General features: G+C 36.2%; 1 protein-coding gene across 1 annotated transcript in view; it reads left to right on the top strand.

The window, feature by feature from the left end:
* Positions 1 to 27,188, top strand: part of LOC149256692 (pleckstrin homology (PH) domain-containing protein) — a 492,716-nt gene that overhangs the window by 119,769 nt on the left and 345,759 nt on the right. Inside the window, 14 exon segments of the mRNA XM_089460839.1 lie at positions 5,055 to 5,175; positions 5,281 to 5,490; positions 5,617 to 5,811; positions 5,973 to 6,082; positions 6,577 to 6,673; positions 6,860 to 6,958; positions 22,629 to 22,793; positions 22,932 to 23,006; positions 23,188 to 23,709; positions 23,853 to 24,209; positions 24,295 to 24,426; positions 25,777 to 25,890; positions 26,008 to 26,192; positions 26,339 to 26,447. Coding sequence (XP_089316965.1) covers positions 5,055 to 5,175; positions 5,281 to 5,490; positions 5,617 to 5,811; positions 5,973 to 6,082; positions 6,577 to 6,673; positions 6,860 to 6,958; positions 22,629 to 22,793; positions 22,932 to 23,006; positions 23,188 to 23,709; positions 23,853 to 24,209; positions 24,295 to 24,426; positions 25,777 to 25,890; positions 26,008 to 26,192; positions 26,339 to 26,447 — 2,491 coding nt within the window.

The following is a 27,188-nucleotide window of genomic DNA, read 5'->3' as shown; positions in this document are numbered from 1 at the left end:
TAGCCTTTGTTTTCTCAATTTCTTTTCTAAGGTCAACAATTTCACCTTCTAACTTTTCAAGATATTTTTCTTTTTCATCAATTTGAAATTGTAGAGTATCAATGATCATATTCTTTTCTTCTATACATGTCTTAACTCTAGAAACCTCTTCATAAAAACTATCCACATTTATAGCATCCATGTAATCATCATCTTCAAATGCCATTAAAAGTTTATAGTCATTACCTCGTTCATCTTCATCACTATTTGATAGACCATCACTGTCTTCATGAGTGTAGTAGCTTTTCTTATTTGCATTTTGTTTCTTGTTCCATCTAGCAGGTTTCTTTCCTTTGTCAATCTTATCCTTATGAGGACATTTGGCAGCATAATGACCTACTCTTCCACAAGCAAAACATTTAAAAGGTAGCTTACCTCTGAACCTTCCAGTACCTCGTTGAAGATTTCTGACAAAATTTGATTCTTCTTCTTCTTCTGGCAGTAGTCTCCTTTGCCTGAAGCCTTAAAAGCAGCTTCTCTCCTGTCTGATGGACCTCCTTTTCTTATTTCATAAGCAGTTAGAATTCCGTGTAGCTGAGACATAGTAAGAGTTCGTAGATTTTCCTTTTCTTCTATTGTAGATACTTTAGATTCAAACTTGGGGGACAATGATCTTAGGACTTTTTCAACCACAACAGCCTCCTTTATTTCTTCACCCAAGTTTTTCATACAATTAACAATCTCATCTACCCAAAGGAAATAGTTAGCCACACTTTCATCATTATACATTCTGAGATTCTCATACTGAATCCTGAGGGTTTGAAGTTTTGCACGTTTTACCTGTTCATCTCTTTCGTAGCTCAAAGCAATCTTGTCCCATATTTCTTTTGCGGATTTATATTGCATAACCTTCACGAATTCAGATTGAGATAGACATCCTAGAAGAGTATTAACCGCCTTTGCATTTGTTTCATATTTCTTCTTCTCAGCTGAATCTGTAGGAGTAGTTGATGGAAAAGTATACCCTGTTTCTATAATGTCCCATACTTCTGTACCCAAAGATTGAAGATAGGCAGTAACTCTTACCTTCCAATATACGAAGTTTGTCCCATCAAAAATCGGTGGCCTGATTGATGCTTCCCTCTCATAGTTGCTCATGATGTTAGATCTTCCTTCAAGCGATCAAGCTTCTTCAGAAGGACCTGCTCTGATACCAATTGTTGGAAATAATACTGAGAGGGGGGGTGAATCAGTATTATCAAATTCTTTTCAACATATCTTCCTTATTTATACTTTGAATAATTCTTCAAATATTGATCATTACTTTGTATGTCAGTATCATAAAATAATGAGCATGAACAAGAAAAGCAAATAGTCACACAAAAGAACACCAGATATAAGGTGGAAACCCAATGTGGGTGAAAACCACCTGCTGCAATATGTCTCTATCTTCTTTTAATAAGAAACTCCTTTTACAATGATTTTGTACTGGTGCAGTCCTTTACCAGTACGCAGGCTACAACCTGCAGAGAGCTACAACTCTCTCTCTCTCGTTTTCCAGTCTCTCCTGGAAGGGAGCTACAACCCCCTACTTCTTTTCATTCAAGGACCACTTTTCATTAATTTTCAGACTGGATCCAAGAACATCAAAAACCCATCAACTACACTTGCATCATCAATCTCTGATTTATCCAATACTTAATCAATGCTTTCACCAAAGCCAACCCGCATACAGATCTGCAAATATTTCCTTATAACTTTGCAGTTGTTCCATACATCAGACATACCCAGATCATAACATGTGCACAATAAAACATGCATCAATAATTCAGATCTATAAATTCATTCTTTCAAATATTTAGATATTAGTTAACCCAGATTATTAGATTTATAGATCAAGCGTGTGCCACATATCACATATCAAAATCATATAGAGATACCACTATTCCAGCCTTAAGATTTTGACCCATCAATAGAACTTATCCTTCTCCTTACGCTCAGGTTCTTTCTTCATTCAGATCCAGATCTGCACCATAACCCAATCACCATATTCCAGATGTAGCACTTTATCATATATTCAATAGTTCAGAAGATGCTTTGCCAAATGATCTCCTTCCTCTTTTATAGCCTTAGTCCTTTCTCAATACCACGGTCCAAAACCATAGGATCAAAAAACTGTTGGACTAATACCATGAACCAATCATGAAAATGCGTGAGATCAACACTTTTGGATGCAATACCACGGACCAAAACCATAGGATCAAAAACTGTCGGACTAATACCATGAACCAACCATGAAAGTGCGTGAGATCAACACTTTTGGATGCAATACCACGGACCAAAACCATAGGATCAAAAACTGTCGGAGTAATACCATGAACCAACCATGAAAGTGTGTGAACTTTTCTCTTGCATGAAGGGAACTTTTCTCTGCATGAAAGTGCGTAAACTTTTCTCTTCATGAAATAAACTTTTCTCTGCATAAAAGTGCGTGAACATTTCTCTACATGAAATAAACTCTTCTCTGCATAAAAGTGCGTGAACTTTTATCTACATGAAATAAACTTTTCTCTGCATAAAAGTGCGTAAACTTTTCTCTACATGGAATAAAATTTTCTCTGCATAAAAGTGCGTAAACTTTTCTCTACATGGAATAAACTTTTCTCTGCATAAAAGTGCGTGAACTTTTCTCTACATGGAATAAACTTTTTTTTTTTTGCACTATAATTTATCAAATAAATTTGCTGCGCTATAATTTATCATTTGTGTGATTTGCCATCAAGGACAACACTTGTCTCATAATGCCAACAATTTCCCATTTTCTGGCATCACATGAAAATCTATCAGCTGCCATCTTTAGTGCAAAAGCAGACAATAAATCGATATCCAATGACCATATGCGAGACTATTTGAATTCACTTGTTCATTGGATTGTACATGAAATTCATATTCCTCAGGATTCAAAAACCCTTCGAAAGAAGGTAAACCTTCTTCGCCTCAATTGCCAGTATAGCCATGCCAACACGAACCAGTTCCGTTCCGTGAATGTATTTGACACTCTGGTCGGAGCTCTGCGAAGGCATTTTAATATGACGGGAGTTAGAAACGTATTCATTCCTATCCAGTCCTGTGTCACGCTATTGAAAGACCTCAATACAAAGTCCTCGGCTCAGTATCTGTGTATTAATCTGCTGCAACCAAACGCTATGGAGACCATTTTGACTGGGACGAAGATACCAGATAAAGAGAACATGAGAGGGCCCAATAGTAGAACGGGTTTAGAATTACAAGCTAACTCTCTGCCAAAGTTGGACATATCGACTGTTATGGAGATGCCGCAGGAGGAGGCGGAGAAGAGATGCCCCAAAAGTAGAGTGGGTCCAGAATTACAAGAGGTAAAAGGTTTTATGGAGCTTGGATTTGAGTTCAGAAAGGACCAGTTGACCCCGCCTCTGCCAAAGTTGGAGATAGTTGTGACTGTTACGGAGATGCCGCAACAAGAGGATTACTGCTGCCAAGGCCCTGGTGCAACCTGCGGAGGGCGAGAAGGTGACTGGCCAATTAAGATGTTACAATACGTCACCCTTCTCCTGTGTCACAAAACCAGCGGTTTGTATCATTGTCGTCAATTGCTGCGTGTCCTCACCCTCGCGCAGACGCTGTAAAAAAAAAGGGAAAGAAAAAATAATCGTTGTTGAAAAATATCGAACGGTTGTGACGGGTTAGGCGAGTTGTCATCGAATGTGGCAGTAATATTAATTCAAATTATATTTATATAATATAAATCTACGTTAGTTTAATTTATATATATATATATATATATATATATATATGTATAATAAAAAAATTAAAAATTCTTAAATTAAAAAAAAAGGGGGAAAGAGAAAGAAAACAAAAGAAGACAACATTGGACTCAAAAAATGGAGTCATTAAGCGAATTATAGACTCTGAGCCACCAGAGACCTTCGCCTCACATATGCCAAGACGACAACCACCGCAAAGACAATTGCCAGTGTTAAAGCTTTGAGGACAAAGCTTCCGAAGGGAGAGGCTATGTTATGAATATAATTCATAACAATTAGCTAAATAAAATAAATATAAATAATTAAATAATTAAATATTATTTAGGTTAATTAGTCATTAAATTAAGTGAAAAGGCATGTCTAAAAGACATGCCCATTCACGAAAGGTCACCTGATGAGGTATAAAAGCAGGTCCTTATTGTACATTCAAATCATCTCATACATTTTATATATATTAATAAATTATTATTTTAAATACCTTTTTTATATTAAAGTCTACAAGCTATCAGTCTTTTCGTGCTTCAGCATAATTTTTATGCTACATACATCTTATTTTACGTTTCTTTGTCTCAGCATCACTCTTCTGCTACATTTTGCTTTTCTTTCTGTGTCTATAAGATTTTCATTTTATTGCACCTCTAAGGAGGATCCTTTATTTTGTGGATACAATTCTCCAGCGAGCATGGAAAATATTTATCCAACCATAATGGATATTTACACTGCAGAAATTTTAAAATAAACACTGCGATGGTTTGAAATCAAAAGAACCTTGGGTTCTTTTTGTTGTTCTTTTACAAACCCTGCATTACGGCAATGCCATGAAATGCTAACAAAATATCAAAATTATGAAATGGATTACATATCAAAGTGAGAAGGCTGGCACATGACCCATACATTATTCTTTGAGATTCGTTGAATCTGAATGACTATATGTTTTCTTAACCCTTTAAATACCTAACCTTTCACATATGTAAACTTATTAAATCTTTTGGCCATTTTGTCCTATATGGAACCTTTTAGCTATTTTGTCGTACTTTATAGACCATGGAATATTACAATATTTATAGTGATCCTTAACACTATGACAGGATTTTTTCTAAAAAAAGAAAGAAAAAGTGGTTTCTTTGTTCTCTACAATAGCAAAGGGTTTGGATCATAATAAATTCATCTTTGTTCTTGTCAGTGGTATTAAGTGGTAGTATTGGATCATTAGAAGTCCAAAAGGCTGTTAATTCTTGTGTTTAGACTAACAATTTTTTGTCTGAATGATAGGTTTTCGTTGAACATGGATATTGCGGCTCCCAAGATCACAATACCCACTGAATTTTTTCCTGATGGTTCACGGGAGACCAAACTTCTGCTTGATTTGGGTTACTTCACACTAAACACAGAGGTGGTTTTTTTCACGAGTTATGTTGTCTTCTTTATTTTCCGGTTTGGAATAAGATCATGCATTTGTATCCAATTCCTGACATGAGGTGGCCTTTACTGTGAAAAGGGAGCGGATGGATTGGAAAATTCTGAGGAAAATGAGATTTATATGCATTTTAAGTTGGGATTAAAAGACATCTCAGCTTTCTTAGTTGATGGGGACTATGACTGGAAGGGAAAATCTCACCATAAGTCAGCCACAAAGCTTCTACACACAGAAATTAGTGCACATCTTCCTGTTCTTGATGAATGTGGTATTACTATATCACTACAACAGGTATTTCCTAATTTTGGAATTGATTTTAGTTAACAAATTCATTATAAACCAGCATTGGTCTATCAGCTTGACCATCTGCAGGAGACAACACTATTTTTTTCTTAATGGTTTTCTACTGCCTTGCAGATTCGTGTCCCTCATCCTCTTTACCCACCAACCAGGCTTGCTGTGCGATTACCTTCTTTAGGTTTTCACTTTTCTCCAGCTCGTTACCACCGGCTTATGCAAGTTGCTAAATTATTTCAAAATGAAACTTCTGATCCTACTCGCCCTTGGGATCCAGCTGATTTTGATGGCTATTTATCTGTTTTGTCCTGGAAGGTGTGAGTTTCTTTCTAACCTTTATTTGTTGTTGGAACTTGATTGGATGAAGGATCTTTCTTGTCTTTTAAAATGGACTTTTCAGTTATATAGGCAATATGTGTAACTCATTAACTGGTTATCAGTATTCTAGTGTATATTTATTGTGTTCGTTCCTGCAGGGAGTTGGCAATAGAGAAGCTGTATGGCAGTATCAGTATGCGGCATTGGTGGGCCCATTTCTTTATGTTCTGGAATCACCTAATGCTAGTTCTTACAAGCACCGGATCAGGTATATTAAAACTGAACCTTTCTGATTATTGATATTTAGTGGTTCTCTTTTTTGTTTATTTGTTATGAATATGAAGTATCAAAAGATGGATACAACATGAGTTCAGGATAGGAACACTGCACGACTACTTGCTGGTATATGGTCTTTTCTTGTTTAGTCATTTAAATGTCATTGGGATATTCTATTATATATATCTCAGTTGTATATGTGTAAACGGAAGTGTATAAAATATATAATTATTGATAGAATGAATAATGATGCTGATACAATGAGGGCCCTGGTTATAAATACTAGGCAGGGTGCCTATTCATATGAAGAGACACGTCTCTTTAGTAAGACACACCTTTATATATTTTTAAGGTAAAGATAACATGGTTGGCTATAATTCATGCATTACGAAATAATGTTAACACAATAAGCTGTGCCAGTTAAAAAGTTCCTTGGATTAAAGTATAAGTTGACAATTAACATTCTATTCGATGCTACTTGTGCAGCCTTGGGGGAAAACAGGCTTATAATGTGCCTGCAGAATCAGTTGGTGATGTGGAAAATGTTCTTGCTATTTGTGATACAGGACAGTTCAACAGTAAGGTATGCACATCATCAACAGCATTGCTCATCTGCTTTAACAATTTATCTTCACAGTTTGTTTATATTTGCTTGGTTAGGAGATAAAATTAGTTTCTTTACTTATTTGCCTTTAAGAAGTTCTCATTTCTGAATTTGTCTCAACATGAATGATGCTATATATTGACTCAGTGTTTTCTATCCTTGTAGGTGGCTGAGATGGTTAATGCATTGATTTTGCGATGTGATGATGATACCTCAAGAAGAAATTGGCAAAGTCGGCTCCAAGGAGCAATATATCGAGCATCGGTCTATTTCACAATCTTGCTTGACATTTTTTGTCTATAATTTTTAGTGCAAGCATTTGTCGTGGAATTCCAAAATTTCATTTTCTAAATTACTTCTTGTGCTATATACAAAAGACTGCACACACATTATAACATGGTTATGTAGAAATAGATACATTGATAACTTTTGTTACATAGCCGATTGGCCTTTGGTAAGATAAGATAATTTTATTAATGACCAATGAATGACAACAAAAGTAGGTCATCAGGATTCAAAAGTGTTAGCTTTTGGGCATACTCTAAAAGTTTTCAAACCATGATTGGGGGTGCTTCATGTGATGAGGCATACAGGTGTATGGATGAGCCTTGTTGTTCCATGATGGATAGACATGGTGGAGTTAACATGCATGTTGATTGTTAGACCTTGCATCGATGTTTTATGGGATTCTTCCTTGTAGAATTCGAGACCTATGGAACCTTGTAAGATAAGATATGTTTATTAATGACCAATGAATGATACCCAAAAGTAGGTTGTTGGGACTTGTTACCCAAAACCTTGTTAGTTTTTGTAGCATCAAATGTGTTCTAGCCACAAAATTTTGTGGAGAGGCTAGAATACATAAGATCTCCAAAACACAGAAATTGTTTCTGGAATTCCGCCTAGAATTGTCTCAATTATATTATTAACCAATTTTTAAATATTTCCTAAGTCTAAACTATAAGGAAATATGGTTAATTAATCAATACTAATTGAGATAAGGCGAGAATTATCTAGAAACTCGCATGGATCGATCCAGAGATGATCCTAGCCATCGATTAAGTTTTAATCTTGGCCACTGGTGCTCCAACAGTGGATGATTATAAGAGGTTGATGTGGTGATGGAGAATACACTTGAGCAGTTCAATTTCTTGGCAAATCAATTTCTAGAGTAGCAGTAGTTAGTTGCCGGAGAGAGTCAGAGATCAAAGTAGTGATTGGAGGGGCAAAGACAGTGAGTCCAAAGGAAATACTTTTAGATCTGGAGAGGCAACAACAAGATTCCGTGCAGTAGCTTCAGCAAGGCAAGATCAATTTGCGTGTGAGAAAAATTGATCTCAGTTCCAGAGGGTCGGGAAATGGTTCCAGAAGGCTGGAGAGATGATTTTATTAGCAGCTGGAGGTAGAACGACTTGACATCTAGTAGTCTACACAATGCAGTGCAGAGGTTGACGCAGAGGGTTAGAGGGTCGAGTTTTCTAAAGGCAAGTTGTGCCAGAAATTTCCTGTGGGAGAAGGGAAATTCCCTTAAGTATTTTTGCCCAGATTTCCTTGTTGTGGATTGCCAATTTCAGGCATCCAGATTGTACTCAAATTTTTTGTTGCTGCATAATAAAATAAACCCTCATTTCTGGACCTGTTTTCCCAAGTTTGGTTTTTCTGGGGACTTTTGTCCAAAAATAATTGTGTTGATTTTATGTGTGTGCGCTGGCATTTCTCAGCTTCCAATGTGTATTTTTCTGCAGAATTTTATTTGTGAAGGTTGTAGTGTGTTTATTTTGATATTTGTCGTTGCAGATAAATTGTTAAATTTAATTAACAATTAGGAGAAATGATACCAGTTGTTGAAGAGGATTCTAGTTTGGATTTTTCACATGGTATCAAAACACAGTTGATCAACGGAGAGCTCAGAAGCGAAAGAAGGAATTTCGTTGCTCAGTGTTGATTTGGGGTAGCATCGGATGTGCTCTAGCCACAAAATTTGGTGGAGAGGTTGGGGCACATGAGATCTCCAATACCCAGAAAGGGTTTGGGCATATTCTAAATAGATCAGGAGATATTAAAATAATTAATATTTTTAATGGAGTCCCTAAGTCTAAACTTAGGGAAAATAAAATATTAATGTGTATTAATATGAATCTGTGTTAGAATGGTCCAAAAGATATGGACAAGCCAGATCTAATCTTAGCCATTGATTAGGGACTTAATCTCGACCGTTGAGATGTCAACAGTTAAAGTATAAGAGGAGGCTTGAGGGTCACTTGGAGAACACACTAGAGTGACCAATCATTTTATTTTCAAGAGCAGGATTTGCTAAGAGAGATAGAATCAGTGATCGGGAGAGCAGCTGAGGGGCATTGAGTACAAAGAGACAAAGAGACAGAGATAGTGCCGGGAGAGCAGCCAAAGAGAGAGACGCAGGAGCAGCCAGTGCTCACGCAGGGCCACGCAGAGGCAGCTAAGTGCTGCGCGGAGTAGCAGAGAGGCCAGCGTAGTTGACGCAGAGGATCAGAGAGCTGATGCAGGGCCTCCTGGGGCTGACGCAGGTCAGGATAGGCTAACGTAGGGCCAACGCTGGGCTAGGAGAGGGTGACACAGTCCAGATTGGGCAGACACTGGGGTTTCTGGGGCAGATTGGTGCTGAGTAGCTGTAGGAAGGATTATCCGTCGTTTCAACTAGTAGATTTGTTAGACACTGAGAGGTATTACTGCCAAGGAAATTCTCTATTGGGTAGGCTAGTTTCGACACCCAGATTGTACTCTGATATTGCTTAATAAGAAAACCCTCAGATAGCTGCACCGGTTTTCCCACATTGGGTTTTTCCGGGGACATTAGTCCAAAAATAATGGTGTCATATGGTGTGTTTGTTCTTGTTTCTTTTATTTGCTGTTCTGTAATCTGTTGAGCATGCACTAGTGTTTATTTTCAGTATTTACATTGTAAATAACTTGTTAAGGAAAATAACAAGTAGGTAGGAATAAATCAGATAAAGTGCATGAGGGTTTCTAAGTAAACTTAGAAACTTCAACACTCAGTTGGGGCAGCAGGTCGAAATTCCCAAGGGCAACGTAGTCTTTTTGCCAGGAGGCTGATTTGCTTGAGGAAGTTCAATTTTTCCAAGAGTGGTAGAAAATTTTGATCCTTCCAGATCGAGCGATTCCAAAGGCAAAGGGAGAAACTTAGTTTTTTTGTTGCGCAGATCTCTAGATGGACGTAGTGGTTTTTGCAGCAACTTGCTAGAGCAGAGCCAGCCTCGGGAGGAAGAGAGAAAAGCACACATAGAGGGAAAATTTATCTTAGGGAACTTCTAGTCTCAAGAAATTCCATTTTTCCTTACAGATTGACTACAACACCAAGCAGAAGGAAAGGAGTTTTTGAAAGTCTATTGAGATGGCCACTATTGGGTTTCATGATCAGGATAGATTGGACGGCTCATCCAACTATGTCATCTAGAAGGCTAGGATGTCCTTCCTTCTAGATGAATATGGCCTGAAAGCCTACATTGATAATGTAGTGGAAGTTCCCCAAGATGCGGATCAACTGGAGGAATATGGTAAGGAGATGACGTGGGCAAAGAGGTTGATTTTGGATGAAGTCTGAGATCACATAGGTTGGCCCTGCAAAAATTTTGGGTACTAGATGTTACCTTCAAGGGCCTAGATCTAGTTCTAATCCAACTCTTCTCACTTGATCTTACCTGCACAAATGAAAATAAAAATATCCAAAACCCCAATATATACAAAATTTCAAAACCCCAACTGTAAAACCGAGATTAGGCAGAGGAGATAGCGTAGAGTTGACGCAGTGTCTAAGTGTGCTCCACGTAGGCCCACGCAACTAATGTGAAGGGGCAATGCAGTTGTAGCAGGGGATAGTCAGTCCAGTTGCCGGATCAGAGGGTTTTGCAGTGTGAAGCGAGGTAATCGCACTCAGGTTTCTGCCAATATATTTTATCTCTGTAATTGAATAGCCAAGAGGGCATCCAGAGTTGTATTCAAAACTACTGCTTAATCATATAAACCCTCTATCTGTTACACCGGTTTTCCTGCATTGGGTTTTATGGGGACGTTTATCCAAAAATAACGGTGTCCCTTGTGTGTTTGTCTCATATCTCTTTCAAGTTATGATATGTATGTCAGTTTAGCTGCAGTAGTGTTTTTCATCAGTGTCTAAATAATTAAATAACTCGTTGAATGTAAAAACAAGTAGGAGATGATAAACCAGTGATTGCAGTAGGATTTCTGATGTGTATGTTCAGAAATTTTCATAGTGCCCACAGTTTGTGAACTTGGAGCCCAAGGACATGGGAACCTGGAAACACTATATAATTCTTTAAGCATAAACTGTTAGAACAACAATGAATCAGAGCATCTAAGATAAGCCCACAACTTATCAATAGAGTGTTCCTATTATCTACAATGAAATAATGATTTGATTTAAAATTTAAACACAAATATAGGAATGCCCGTACCCAACAAATACCACAAATCAGTACACAATAGATACTATCAATTGCACCCCAAAGTCTTTATTATGATTCAAAAAACGTTCCCAACTGAACAATAGCATTACATCAACTTCTTTGCATAATTACATTAGCCAAACATCAGATGGCTTGAGACAAAAATGACTCTTAATTTATAGATAAATTCTCCAAGTGGAAAAATAACGGCTAGTTGGCTTGATCCCCATCAAAATAATCTTGGTCGTGGATAAATCTTTGATGGTCTTTTAATCTCTACTCTTGAAATAATTATTTTTGAGGAATTTTCGAATTTCTCATTAAACCCATTTTTTATTAGCTCAAAAATAATTATTTTGAGCTAATTTCCTCAAAAAATTGACTCTGACTTAACCACTAGGGCCCAAGGGTCCAATTTTTCTTGAAATTTCCAATATTCCCTTGGTGGGGGACCTCCAAAAATTAATTTCTTTGATACCCACGAATTTTTCCACTTGGATAATGTAATTTCCCTAGGACTTTAATTTTGACTTTAATTAATTAATTTTTGGATTTAATTTTTTGCCAGAAAAATTAATTAATTGATACTTGCTGTTGGAAATACTGAGAAGGGGGTTGAATTAATACTTCTTTTTTCGACTATTGTTTTACTAGTTAAAACATTTATATTCAAAACACAAGATGAACAACAAGAATAAATGCTTTTATTCATATAATCTTTGCAGTAAAATAGATACAATATATAAGTGGTTGCAATCAGTTGCCAAGCGCCAACTTGAACATTTGTGAGGCTCCAACCTCCAGAGCTCCAACTCTATTTCGCCAAGGCAACAATCTTGGACTTAGGAGCACCAACTCCCAAGGACTTCAATCCTTCCAGTTCCTGAGACACTAGTCCCAAGGACACCAATCCTTCTTACTTCTAAGGCACCAATCCAAAGGACTCCAATCCTTCTTACTTTTGAGGCACCAACCCCAAGGACTCCAATCCTACTTACTTCTGAAGCACCAACCCCAAGGGTTCCGACCCAATCTTGTAAAGGCACATTTGATAGTAATGTTCTGCTCTCAGAACTCTTCATTACTGAGTTCTGTCTGTTTACAGCTTCACTATAGTCTCCATGCTATAGCATCAATGACAACCAATCTTCTCATGAAGGAGTCTTTACAACTCTTCATACTATCCACACAAAGTCTCCAATAGCCTTTGTGCTCTTTGATAATGTCTTCACACAGCTTTTGTCAGTCTACTGTTAGCTGCACTAAGCTCTGTATAAAGAACAACTTTCTGTTCAAGCATTTGTTCTAATGTCACAGTGAATGCTTCAACGTGACTGCTTCTCTGCTGGCTACTTCTCCCTTCAAACAATGTTAGACAAAACTTTATTCACTACATCACAGAGTTATTCTTCACACTCCAGTGTATACCTGATTTATTCATCATAGGTTTGAGTCTTTCACAGGGTGATACAATCAGCAGAGATGCTTATTCTTTGAGTGCCTCCTTTCCTGTTGGTCCTTCGGCCCTTTCTTGTTCTGCTAGACCCTCACGTTGCCTCTGTTTCCTCCAGCTTATTTTAACAATGTTCAACTGCTCTCTGTTCTCTGTTTTTCTTGTTCTTATGCATTCCTCATGCCTCTGTCTATCGGTTTCCTTTTTTCACTGGCTCTTCGGCTTCCTCCTCGGTCTCTGTAGTTTCCTCTGCATCGCTTGATCCCTTTTCTTCTCTCCTTGGCCGTTCTGGCTTCCTTTGTCTCTTCGTGCTCACCAACTCTCCTGATACACGTTGATTCAATGACGAGGTTCGAATAATACACAAAGAACACATATTCCAAGTTAAAACTGTAACAGTGCTCCTTTTTTTCCATCATCATGGACATACACAGGATTTTTCCAGTTTAACGGAGATGACTGTACCAATCAGGACGGACCTTGCCTGCCACGTCACCATCGCAATCACAATCGGCATCAGTCTACCTACTGAACGATCATTCAAGCCTCCTGAACTATCGAAACCGTTATCATATGCATTTTGGCCCTTCAAACCCCGCGCAATACATTTTTGAATTACACAGGGAATATATGAAAAACCACGAGCGAAGCGCTAAGGGCGGACTTCAAAAATATTACTCTCGCATCTATAACTGCTTCGGGTCCGCCTTGTAATCACAATCAGCAGTCGCCAATGGTTGATGGCCGATGGATGCGATATGACGTTAAGCCAAATTGCAATGTTTCATCGGGTCCAGCCTTGCAATCGCCATTGGCGCTTGCGGGAGTGACAAGGCTTTACAATGTATGTGATACATGACTCCTGATATGACGGGCGCGATATTATTATAGGCTGTTTTTAATGCCTCCGTCGGGTCCATACATATATATCGTAGTCGGTGATTCGGGGGTGACAACCCTTTATACATTGCGATATGAGAGTCCCGATGGGCGGACGCGATGTTATATAGGGTTGTTGCTATAACTTGTTCGGGTCCATGTATATACTCCTCCGCTCTTTGACTTAACCCATAACTTGATTTCCGCCAATATTATGTTATATCACATTGTAATGGTTCGTGGGTCCACACACACACACACATATATATATATATATATATATATATTGCAATTAGGGGTTTCGGGTAGTGGCACATAACCGAACCCGCCGATTATCATTGTTGCTGATATATATGTATATGCCCGCACGATAGTGTATTCTGTGCACACATATATAACCTCTGCCTTTCCGCTCCGATAGTGTATTTGCATATATGTATGGTTTTTGCCGCCGATAGTGTATATAGCCTATATATATATTTTTATGCTGCCGATAGTGTAAATGCATATATATATATACATATATATATATATATATATATATATATATATACATATATATATATATATATACATATATATATATATATACATATACATATATATATATACATATATATATATATATATATATATACATATATATATATATATATATACATATACATATATATATATATATATATATATATATATATATATATATATATATATATATAAGTTTGCGCCTCCGATAGTGTAAATGCATGCATATACACTATATAGCTCCCGATAGCTCTGTCTGCTTCCTCCGATGGCTCCGATAGCTCCGATTTCTTCATCCAATGGCTCTGTCTGCTTCCTCCAATGGCTCCGATAGCTCTGATTTATTCCTTCAATGGCTCCGTCTGCTCTTTGCTTTGTTTGCTCCTCTGGTGGCTCTGTCTGCTCCTTTCTTCTTGGGCATGTATTACATGCAATGCTCCTCCAATATGTTTCCTCTTGCTTTGATATTCTGCAATATACCTCTCTTGCTCTGATATTCTGCAATATGCCTCTCTTGCTCTAATATTCTGCAATATACCTCTCTTGCTTTGATATTCTGCAATATGCCTCCTTTGTTAACTCCTCTATGGCTTGTCTATCCTGATGGCCTTGCTTTTGTCTCTTCATGTATCTGCTCTGCTTCCCCTTGGCTTCATATCATCATCTGGTATCTAGAATATTGCCATATTGACATCAATGACAACCTAGGTCAACAATCTCCCCCTTTGTTATTGATGGCAATATTCTTCTTCTCTCCCCCTTTGACATCAATGGCAAAGGAGTGCTCTGGGACCCCCCCTATCAAACCGCTTTTGTTCTTCATGAATGGTAGATTTTCATGGGTCTGTGACTCCCCCTGTCATAGTGCTCCTCTTCTTTTTACACAAGATAGAAGGATTGATGCTTTATCATCAATAAGCACATTATTCCCTCTTCATGCCTCAGAACTACTCTATCATGGCTTCAACAATGCTTAAAGATGCTCTACTTCAATGCTTTCAATCAGATTGCAAATAGCCATACACCAAGTATCCAAGTCCAGGTTTTTATGCTTCAAACCGTATTGATGTCTCCACAGGCAGAATTGAGAGACCTTCATAGTTTGAATCAAGAGAAAATGCCACTGAAATTTTCTTTCTTGTTATCTTTCTTTAGATCCGAGTTCCTTTGTGTCTCCTTGAGTCACTGCCATCCAGTATTCAACATCACTGCATTTGGATGAAATGGTGAGAGGTTGTGCCTTACTGTTGCTATATTTTCTCAGTGACTAGTCTTAGCATAAGTTATATTTGACTGTGCCACATTCTCCTTTCTATGAGCCATCTTTTCCTTGTGTTCTTGTACATATCTCAGCAAGTTGTTTCCCTAGCAGGTTTGGATATCCAATCTGTGACTGCCTTTTAAAAATCATTTTGCTGATTTGCATCTTTTTGCAATGCTTCAGTTTGTTATATGCTGTCAATTGCTCTTACTTCAGACTCCATTCCAGATGTATCTGTTTGTTTGAAGATTGCCTCTATTAGTGTCCATAATTTCTGTTCTCACATCAAATCCCTGAGTCAAGACATTTAGCATCTGTAATATCAGCACCATAATTATTTTCCCTATTTCTCTGGTATTAGATGCCATTCTCTGTTGTTCCAGATACTATTTAGAGATTTAGTGGAAAGCATCTTTAACAACAGTCCAAAGAATGGTTACAGGATCATGTTCTTCAATGGAGTACTCCTGAGCAGTGTTGTGAAAATTGCAATTTTTTCATTCTGTCGATCAAATCGCGATTTTTATATGAAAAAATCACCGGTATTTTTTTGCCGATTTTTACTGAAAAAATCGCGATTTTTTACGAAAAAATCTCCGGGGGTCGCGACAGCGTGGTTTTATAACATTTTTTTTGGTTTTTCATGCACTCATTTGGACAGTCGCGCGCGGAGGGAGGAGGAGCTCTTGGAGACCAAGCTGAAGAGGGTTTTTAGCCAAATCTAAGTGCTTAGAGGAGAAAATCAAGAGGAGACCACCGATTTCTCCATAAAAATGGTATGAGGATTAATTTTTTGTTTTTTGTTTTCATTGTTTAAAAACATTGTGTTTGTATGTTTTTCATTGTTTTTGGTTGGGAAACTTGGTATGGGCACCATATTTCTTTTGTTTTCATTGTTTTTAAAGAATTTTTTGTATTTCTTCATTGATTTGGGATGGGTAAGTTGGTATGACTATGGGAACCATTTTTTTTTTTGTTTTCATTTTTTTTAAACATTGTTTATGTTTTTTTCATTGTTTTTGCCATTTGGTTGGGTAACTTGGGTTTGGAATGGTTGGGTAATTTGTGTTCGAAACTTTGAACTTTGGAATGGTTGTTTTAGGTTGGGTTATGGGTAACTTGGATTTTCATTGTACAATCATCAATGTAAAAATTAAAAATTAAAATACTAAATTGTAATTTGTAAATTTGTAACTTGTAATTTTTTAAATGCTAAATTGTAATCCTAATCCTTATTTTCCCATAGGTTCACAACTGCACCAAAACACCATTCAAGACTTCAAGTTTGCAACTTCAAAGATCAAAAACAACCATGCCAAGGAAATTGGATCCTTTCTGGGAGTACGCTGTACCTCATGCTCCGAATGATAGACAAAACTTGAGTTGCAAGTTGTGTGGAAAGGAGATGTTCGAGGGGGGGGGGTGTACAGGTTGAAGTTTCACCTTGCACAAATCCTTGGACATGATGGGGCCTTGTACAAATACAAATCCTGAACTTATCCAAAGAGCCATGAGAGCATTGGAAGAATTAGAGCAGACTAGAGAGGCCAAAGAAGAACTCAAAAGGAAACTAAAAGGGTCAGCTGAAGGATGTGGGCCAAGTGGCACTGGTTCTACTGCAGCATCAGTCAATCCGGTAGCTGCATCATCATTTTTTGTTCCTCGAACCACACCTGGTTCACAGCCATCTATCGGTTCAATGCTAAAAAGAACCGAGAAAGAACAAGCTGACAAGTTGATGGCAAAATTTCTCCTCTGGAGTGATATTCCTTTCAGCATTGTAAGGAATAATCCATTTTTCCAACCTACTGTTGATGCTATTGCCAGTGTTGGCCTGGGGTACAAAATCCCTTCTTATCATGATTTCAAAGGCCAGAATCTTCAAAATGAAAAGCGTGACTACACCCAAAGATTGGAGGATTTTAGGGCATCATGGGCACAAACAGGATGCACTGTTATGTCAGATGGTTGGACTGACCAAAAGGGGGAGAACCCTTATAACCTTCTTGGTTAGTTGTCCCAAGGGGACTATGTTTATCAAATCTGTTGATGCATCTGCACAAATCAAAGATGCAAGAACTTTATGTGATTTGCTAGATGTGTTTATTTTGGAGGTGGGTGAACAACATGTTGTCCAAGTCATAACAGACAATGCTGCAAATTATGTTGTTGCTTGTAGGATGCTTATGGACAGGCATCCTACTTTATAATAGAGTTCAGGCTTCTGTGATCCATATCAAGTTAAGAAAGATTCTTCGGCGAAAATCACATGGAATATCATTTGTCGACGCGTTTCGAACCAACTAGTGTGGTTCATCGTCAGGACAAGTTGAAGAAACAGATCCATCTTAGCATGATAAATAGTCTGAGCAGAGTCTCCAACGGCTAAATTAACAGCTAATTTTGACCTTAGGACCCAGGTCAAATTCTTATTTACTAATTTAATGATATTATTATAATTATAATTATTATTATCTTTCTTATGGAAATAAGTTAAATTAGGTAAAAGGTTGGTTTTAAAAGGGAATCTATTTATTTATTTAAATTAAAATATATATATATATATATATATATTTTAGGTTATAAAGGTAGGATTTAGATAATTTATTTATTTATTTTTTATTCAAATTATTAAATAATTATTATTGGTATTCTACATATATATATATATATATATATATATATATATATATATATATTAATTAAAATCATAAGTTGACTAGTATTTTTATTCAATAATAATTCAATGGTTAGTTTATTTTTAGTTAAAATAAAAATAAAATAATTTTAAGGTTAAAGATGTAATTATTTATTTATCTAACTTATTTATTAACAAATATATAAATATATATATTCTATAATTAAAGTTAAAATATTCGGTTATTAAGGTGAAAGTTAGGATTAATGGTTAGATTAAAAAGATAATTTATTTACTTATTTAAATAATTATTATTAAAATTATATATATACATACCTATATATATATATAATTAATCATAGGTTGAGAAAGTAATTAAATAATTTATTTAATAATATATATATATATATATATATATATATATAAAATTTAAAAATAATATTTAGGACCAATCCCTTAGAATATATATATATATATATATAATTTTTAAGGGGTATTAAGTTCAAAAAATATTATCAAAAATTATAAGTTAAATATAATTTAAAAGGAATTTTCGTTAAATAAAGGGCCAAATAGTATATGAATAAATCAAAGATTATAAGTTAAATAATAATTAAATGGAAAATTAGTTACATAAAGGATTTTATAATATAAAATAAAGTAAAGTTAATACGAAATTAGTTAAAAATTATAAGTAGATTAGAATTAAAAAGGAGAATTGGTTATATAAAGGACCTTCTACATATATAAAAATAATGAAACGGGAGAAATATTAAAATAATAAGCTGATTCGAATTCACATGAAAAATTAGACCCAAAGGACCTTATAATGAAAAATTAATGATGAGAAAACAAAAAGACCTTAAAAAGTAATAATAATAAATAAATAAATAAAAAAAATAAAAAAAAAAACTTAGGAATGATGATGGCTCCCTCGCCCATCGAGTTTTCCGGAAGAAAACTCATACGGAGCAGTATCTTCATGCCAGTTCCCACCATTTCCCGGCGTAGAAGATGGGTGTCCTTAGTACCCTTGCTACTCGGGCCCTGAGGATCTTGATTCTTATGTTATATGATAGACTTTCATTGAGTTTCTTCTCAGGACTTTCCTTTTCTTGCTCTAATTTGTGCTTCGTAGTTTTACACTTTCTGACTCGTGCAAGTAGTTTCTGGCTATAATCTTTGAAATGAGAAATTTCTTTGTTTTTATTGGATATGACTTCTTCGAGCTCCTACTTCTTTGATATTGTTTCTTGATTCTCTTGAAGCACCAGTTTCTAAATATCCTTAAAGTCTTCTAATGAAGGCATTATAGATTATGACTTTATTGTCATGTCTTGGAATGTGATCATCTTCTTATAAGGAAACATCAATTTTCTTTTCTCTATGTTTAACATGAATGTACCTAGTTCTTTAAACCAAGGTCGACTGAGAAGTAGGTCAATCTCTTTGTTAAAGATAGCTACGACATTGAATTGAGACATGTATTTATAATGATCAACTGTCACTTGTAAATCATTAATTTCATACTATTTCTCCCAAAATATCTTTTTTTTCACCTATAATTAGCTTTGGAATTTATGGTTGATTCACCAAATTTATATTTATGTAATTTTCCTCGTTGCTTGTGCTGGTAACAATATTAATCTCCTTCCCTTGAATACTCCCTTTTAACGCAAAATTTTCTTCTACACTCGCTCTTCCTTTATAATTTGATTGTCATTGAGTGTGTACAAAATTGTATTTCGATTCATAATTCTATTGCAAAGATTTCAATGGTTGCCAAGATTGAAATGGATTGCAGCATGCTCTTCTCTTGTATGCCCTTGAAAAAAAGCACTACACAAATAATATATCAGCTCTACTCTTCAAGCATTTAAAAATGAAATGAATTTCGTGAGGTATTACGAAGATGGCGGTTTGATTGATTTAATACAACATGCGAAGAATCTCACACTTGCTGGGTTGGATATGGAAACCTCATATAGTCTGGATGAAATGCCCCTAGAGATTCATGTTAAATATTTGCAACAAGAACTCCAACTCTAGATTTTTCAATTTCTTTTACTTTATTTTTAAATTTATTTTGGATGTCCTCTTGATTCAAATCTATAACAAGATTGACAGTGAAATTTGTAATGATTGTCAGGAGATAAGATGGAGACTGATCTTACACAGTAAAAGATAGTGACCACAAGAGATGGTATTCAACCACTCATTTATGCTGTAGAGAACCAGATAGCTTTGAACTTTGAGGTCTCAAGAGTAGGGATTGGATAGAGCAGTTTGACATGCTAGGTAGTCTTAAGTTCAACACTCGGACCCCTTGCTCCTTCAAATGATTAACCTCAACTTGGCTGCAAGGATAGATTCTTAAGAGTTAGAATATAGGCTTACTCATCAACATGCTGATAGGTCTTCATTGTTCATCTGAAGCAGGCTTTAATCTCCTAAGATAGCACATAACTTTACTGCTATTTCTCTTATACCAAATGGTCAAGTTTAAGTTTGGCAGAAAAAAACACTTGAACATACGCCAAGGGACACCATTTCTTTACACTAAAACAAAACACCGAAGGAGCAACTCTATTTAATTATTCTATTCCCGTATATTTGTATTGTACAACAGGTCCCTTGACATAGCTTTAGGTAACCATAACAAATATGTCATGATAAGATATTGGTTTAACGATATGCATAACTATCTCCCTTAACCTCAACTTGGCTGCAATCATAGATTCTTAAGAGTGAGAATATAGGCTTGCTCATCAACATGCTGATAGGTCTTCATTGTTCATCTGAAGCAGGCTTTAATCTCCTAAGATAGCACATAACTTTACTGCTATTTCTCTGAAATCAAATGGTCAAGTTTAAGTTTGCCTAAACAACCACTTGTTGATTTGGGGTAGCATTGGATGTGCTCTAGCCATGAAAATTGGTGGAGAGGCTAAAGCACTATGATATTTCCAAGACCTAGAAACCTTTTTGGAAAATTCTATCGGGATGAAGAGTTATTAAAATAATTAATACTTTTAATGAGTTCCTAAGTCTAAACTTAGGAAAATAAAAATATTAATAGGTATTAATAAAGTTAAGGATGAGAAGCTTCTAAAAGACGAAGATCAAGTCTATTTTAATCATAGCCGTTGATTAGGGACTTAATCTCAGCCGTTTATTCATCAACAGGAAAAGTATAAGAGAAGGCTTGAGGGTTAGTTGGAGATATACCGAGGGAGACCATTCAATTCGATTTCTGGAGCGGGGTTTGCTGAGAAATTCGAACTAGAAGACTGGATTGTAGCAAGAGGTAGCGAGTACTTAACAAAGAGGCAGGGACAGTGTCGGAAGACCAGAGCAAAGATCAGAGAGGCAGATGCAGAGCCACTTAGGAAGACTCAGAGGCAGCTGGACTGCACAGTAACTGGAGGGCCTGCGTGGGTGACACAGAAAGGCCAAGCGCTGACGCAGTGAGGCAGAGTGCTGACGCAAAGGGTCTGGGAGCTGCGCATAGACTAGTTGGATTGACGTTGAGCCTAGGGGAAGCACCAGAGGATTTATCTCTGTTGGGTGAGCCAGTTTGGCACCCTAGTTGTACTCAAGAAAAACTGATTAATAAAGTCCTCCTCTGCTGCACCGGTTTTTCCGGGGACAATTGTCCAAAAATAACTGTGTTGATGTGTTTGATTCTTGTGCATATATTTGTTTCTGTATAATGGTGTGATATCTGTAGTAGAATTTATTTTAATATTTACTGAAGGAATTTCGTAAATAACTTATTGGAAAATAAGTAGGTAAAATAAATCAGTTGCTTACATCAAGGGACACCTTTTCCTTGCACTAAAAAAAGCTGAAGGAGTAATTCTGTTTAATTTTTCCGTTCCTATATGTTTGTATTGTACAACAGGTCGCTTGATATAGATTTAGGTAACCATTTCAAATATTTCATGATAAGATATTCAGTTTAACCATATGCATAATTATCTCCCTTAGCAACAAGAAGAAATCAGAGTTCCAGAGTGCACAAGATAGTAGAATGGTGAGATCTTGGGTCTCTTATCACCCTTACCCTTCTAGAGACCAACTGATATCATTAAGACCAGTTCGGAGGTGTCAAACCATACATCTGTCCACACATCCTTAGAACGTTAGAGGGATTAGCTCCAGATGGATCCAAAGCAGGGCACCTCCCACCTGTCAGATTACCTCCCAGTTTCAGTTGTGGACAAGGGCCAGCATGAGAAAACAAAGCTTTGATATCAAATGTGAAGAACTAATCTGGTTTAGATCACAAATATCCAAAATATTTGGAACAATATAAAGAATTCCATCTATATATATATATATATATATGAGAGTTTACATAATGATTGATTACAAATGAGGACCCCATATAAATACCTAAGAGGGAGTGTTCTGTCCTTAAGAGATGTGTCCTTTTTTGAAAGACACATCTTTTAAGTTTTCATTATGATGTTTTTTCATTTTTAGTTGTTATTTATTTATATTTATTTTCATATATTTGTGTTTATTACAGCACTGATGGCTGTTTTGAAGAAATTATTTTTGCCATTTTAAAATTCCAAGGAAGAACTGTTGTTATGGATAGAGGGTTCCTGAGCAGGCTGATGTTTGAGGAATGCTGGGAATGTCTTGATGCTTTTTATGTACATGTAATCACTATTATATTAAACTTCTCAACTGGAATTTTCTTTCAGGCTTCTTCTGCAGTCACCTTGCCAGATGAAATTCCATCAAGTGAAGATAATGTTACTCATGAGTCTTTGGAAGATTTCAAAGTAGTAGATCCTGCTACGAGGTAAAAGGTATTATTCACAAGAGTACTTGATGACTTGAAGGTTTCCTTTTCTAGTAGCCTTCATGTAAGAACCTATGTAACCTTTTCCTTTCCATACCGCATATTTATTCAAGCCCTGCAGTAAATTATAGAGTTGATTACTGAACTGTTAGAAATCATGTGAAGATATGGACTTATATTCTTGGTTCAATGACATTGCCAGGGTAAACAAAATTTGAGAAATGTTTTGCTCAGTGATGAGCAGTGCCTCTTAGAATTTCGGGCTTTAGGTAGCAAGGTAATTACAAAGTGGCTTTAGATGTTATCAAGGATCTTTTTGTTTCCCAAAATGTAGCACACATTGTAGACAATTATCAAATTGAGGATATTATTACGAATCATGTAAATTAGATAATCTTAATTCCTTTCTAGAAATTTTGTATAATTATAATGAACCGATTTCTCTTTTATTTATGTAGGTGGAATTTTCTATGAGGGAGCATGATATGGCCATTGGTGCTGTTTTAGAATCATTGGAAATTGAAGATGCATTTGTAGGCAAAGGAAGTCCATCATGTCAATTTCTAGTTCGGTCTTTCATTAAAAATTCAAACAAAGCCAGTGGAACGAGGAAGAACTCTCTTGGCGGTGTAAAGCAAAAAAAGTCTAGGAATTCATGGGGTGAAAAACAATTTAAGGGAAGTGATTATTTTTTTGAGACTTCAGAAGATCTTGAAGATTCTTCAGAGCATAAATTTCAAGGTTCAAGACAGCCATCAGACACAGCTTCAGAATTCTTTGATGCAGCGAGTTCACTCGCTAATGAGAAGCTCCATGATGAAATACCAAGTTTTAGACGGATTCCTGGCTTGTTACCGAACCTTGAGGAAAGAGAAAAAAGCCATGTTTTGGAACAACCAGGATACTTAGATAGCTTTGTGAAGGCACAGGTTATTCTGTTGGATCAGGATTCTCCAGCATATACTAATATTGACAAGCAGGTTATACATTATTTCTCTAATTTTTTGTTTCACTTTCAGTCATGCAGGTTTGGAATTTGTGTTAACCAGTCATGTTAATGACACACTATATACATAACATGTGTCTAATTTGACAATGTATACATGGCAAATATCTTGCACAGGTATTGCTTTCACTAGCTACACTCTCCTTTTACTTTAACAGGCCAACAATTCTGGCATTGTTGAATTTTGTGAATGCTATAAACATTGAAGACACAGACAAAAATATTGATGAAGAACAAAATGATACACTCACGACGATTATCAAGCAAGAAACTGATGAAAAGAACATTAAAGAAGAATCAAATGCGACAATATACCGGAAGGATTCTATTGTAAAAGGGCTGCTTGGGAAAGGCAAAGATAGAGTGATTTTCTCACTAGTCCTGAGTATGGCACGGGCGCAGTTTGTTCTGAACAATGAAAATGAAACCCAGCTTGCTACTTTGTATCAAGATAACTTACATGCTGATATAAAGGTATACCATAAGTACCATCAAGGTTTTCTAATTGGAGAGTATTTCATTTAGTTATAACACTGAGCTGAGTTTATGTTATTTCCAGGTGTTTCCATCCACCTTTGGTGTAAAGGCTTCTTTGGGAAATCTGAAAGTAAGTGACAACAGCCTTGATGGTGCCCACCCATACTATTGGATCTGTGATATGCGTGATCCTGGTGGCTCATCCTTTGTCCAGGTACAGTACACTGCACTTTTAGTAAATTCTTGATTAATGTATTGTACTGAGAACAGGACTCTGGGAAACTAACTAGGAGAAAGTGAGAACGTTTGAGGAAAGATATTGATGGATTGGTAGATTTGTGCAAAATTTATTTTGGGAAGGAGATCTCTAGATTAAAATTAAAATGGAATTTTTGCATGTTTAGAGCTTGCTTTATTATAAAAGGTGTGTATGTTGTTCACTATGTACAATTTTGATAACAATGCAAAGTTGGGTGATCAATGCCATCTTGTCAGCCAGTAAAGCATGCTTCCATCTGCCTTTTCAAATGTCCAAAGACTAAGATTTGATTTGATATTTTTTTATTATTATTTCATGTCTAAATACACCAATTCCAATTTTGTGGTCAATTCTGTAGATCTATTTAGTATTTCCTAGATTTAATAGTATCTTGATATTCTACCAACTAAAGTCACATTTTGATTTTGACATAAATGGAAGCTAGAAATTAGGTTTCTGAGATGATAACCTTTTTAGGTTGTTTCGATTACAAGCTTTGATATGATTATGTACATTTTGCAATGAGTGCATGATGCAGAGAACGTAAGGGGGGATTTGTGCCTTTCTTCTAGATGGCTGTATTCTGTTTCCAGTGAACTTTAAACCTCAGTGTTGAATCTTTAAATATCAATTTACGGCTACAATATTTCATTTCTGTCCGCCCAATTCACTAGGCAGCCCAAGGGAATAAATACTGAACAAAGGCTGTAAAATTCAATGCTACAAAGCTACATTCCAGTAGGGCACACTTTCCAAGGATATAACAGATATAAAATGTCGTATTGTGAGACATAATATTTGCATTTGGTTTAGTGGTTTTAGCACTTTGTTTGCACATGGTACTAGGTCACACCTCTCTTGAGCTCTTGATTGGATACGTGGCACCATTGTGCATACATAGCTAGACTGGCTTCCTTTGTATATGGAGTTGGTAATTTGGAATTGTTGTCAGATGGATATACATCGTATCCTGAATGTAGTATTTGAGAGGCCCCTTGCCTGCATTCAGATTCTAGAGAGAACTAAACAAATTTTGTTACTCTTAACAATTTTCTGACTTTGTTACTGTTACAGTTCTAACTGCATAGAAACTTTACAATATGTAGCCAAACATCATATATGTAGGAGAAACTCCCGGAATCCTATCTATAGAAAAAACAAAAACAAACTATGAATAATTATCCAAGAACTTATAGACTGAAGACTTTGTATTTTTATGTAGACTAGAGGTTGAAAAGAACCATGTTAAAAAACATTTGAGTGCGTAGTGAGAAAACTAATGGAAGAATCATCTGAGATTTGCAGCTTGAGTTTATTTCCTTCAATTCTGAAGATGACGATTATCAAGGTTATGACTATAGTCTTGTTGGAGAGCTATCACAAGTTCAAGTAGTGTATTTGAACCGTTTTATTCAGGAGGTAAGTTGTTATTTTGTGATCATTTTGAATTTAAGTGTCTTTCAAATCATAGTTTGAATTTATGTTTAATTAATATTAAAAGTAGACATTCACTGTTGTTGCATTGTTTTTTTGCAGATTGTAGCCTATTTTATGGGCCTTATACCGAAGGACTCAAATAATGCTGTGAAATTACAGGACAGGGTATCAAATTCTGAAAAGTGGTTCACTAAATCTGAAATTGAAGGGTCACCTGCATTAAGGCTGGATCTCTCTTTGAGCAAGCCTATAATAATTATGCCTCGCAGAACAGATAGTAACGAGTAGGTGGACTAGTGTTTAAATATAGAATATCAATTGTGTTAGCTTACCGTTGCAGGTTATTTTCAGAAGAATGAGTACATTCAAGCCAATTTGACTAATTAGTCTAAGCATTTGTAGATATTTTATACCTCTATTTATGGTGCAGTTTTTTGAAGTTAGATGTGCTTCATGTCACTGTGCAAAATACTTTTGAGTGGCTTGGTGGAGACAATAACGAAGCTGGTGCTATTCACTTAGAGATTATGTCTCTGATGGTATGTTTTTTGAAGTTGTCAAATAATAGCATTAATTTCTTTTCCTTTGCAACTAAAGATATATTTTACTTCAACTTTTGTTATGGAATTACTTAGCTAAGACATATTTCAGTTTTCTATTTTCCTTCTTTGACCTTGTTGTCACTCAGATTGTACAGACACCGGAAAACTGCTTAGGGCGAGGGATGTCACTCTGATCCCCGTCCACTCCGTTCTAACTGTCTCCCAACAACAGGCTATGGGGGGAGTCCCTATGGGATGAGTGCCCTAGCTACTTGGTTAAATTTAGCAAGATTAATGATTAGATTAGATTTTAAGTATGAGATCAATGCCTTATGGAGTCACAATTCTTTCTTAATGTAAATTAATGCCAAGTAACCGGCTGGACACCCACTACTTGATATGATAGACTAACCTATATGGGATGCAAGTCCTAAGAGCTAGGTGTGATGCAAAAATGTTGGTATATTTTAGATTAAATGCCTATTGTAATTTGAACCTCTCCCTTAACTATTTTGATAAACAGTGTTCAGAGTATGTTGTGGGATGGAAGCCAATGGGAAACAGGCAAAGGCCTGATTAATGATACCTCCCCATGAGTTCCAACCACCCGGTGCCTCTGGCGCTACAGAGATTGTGGCTCTGACGAGTGAAAGGTCACCGTGTTAACCACTAAGAAGGGCTAAATCCCTCAAGCTAATCGGAAAAGGGTTGCCCTAGGAGTCTATCAACCTAGCTTAT

This window comes from Pinus tabuliformis, chromosome 7, assembly GCF_031772625.1.
Source record: "Pinus tabuliformis cultivar Carrire ecotype Pingquan chromosome 7, CPIR1, whole genome shotgun sequence".
NCBI lineage: Eukaryota > Viridiplantae > Streptophyta > Pinopsida > Pinales > Pinaceae > Pinus > Pinus tabuliformis.
Note: the sequence above shows the minus strand (reverse complement) of the source record. Positions and strands in the feature narration are given on the sequence as shown.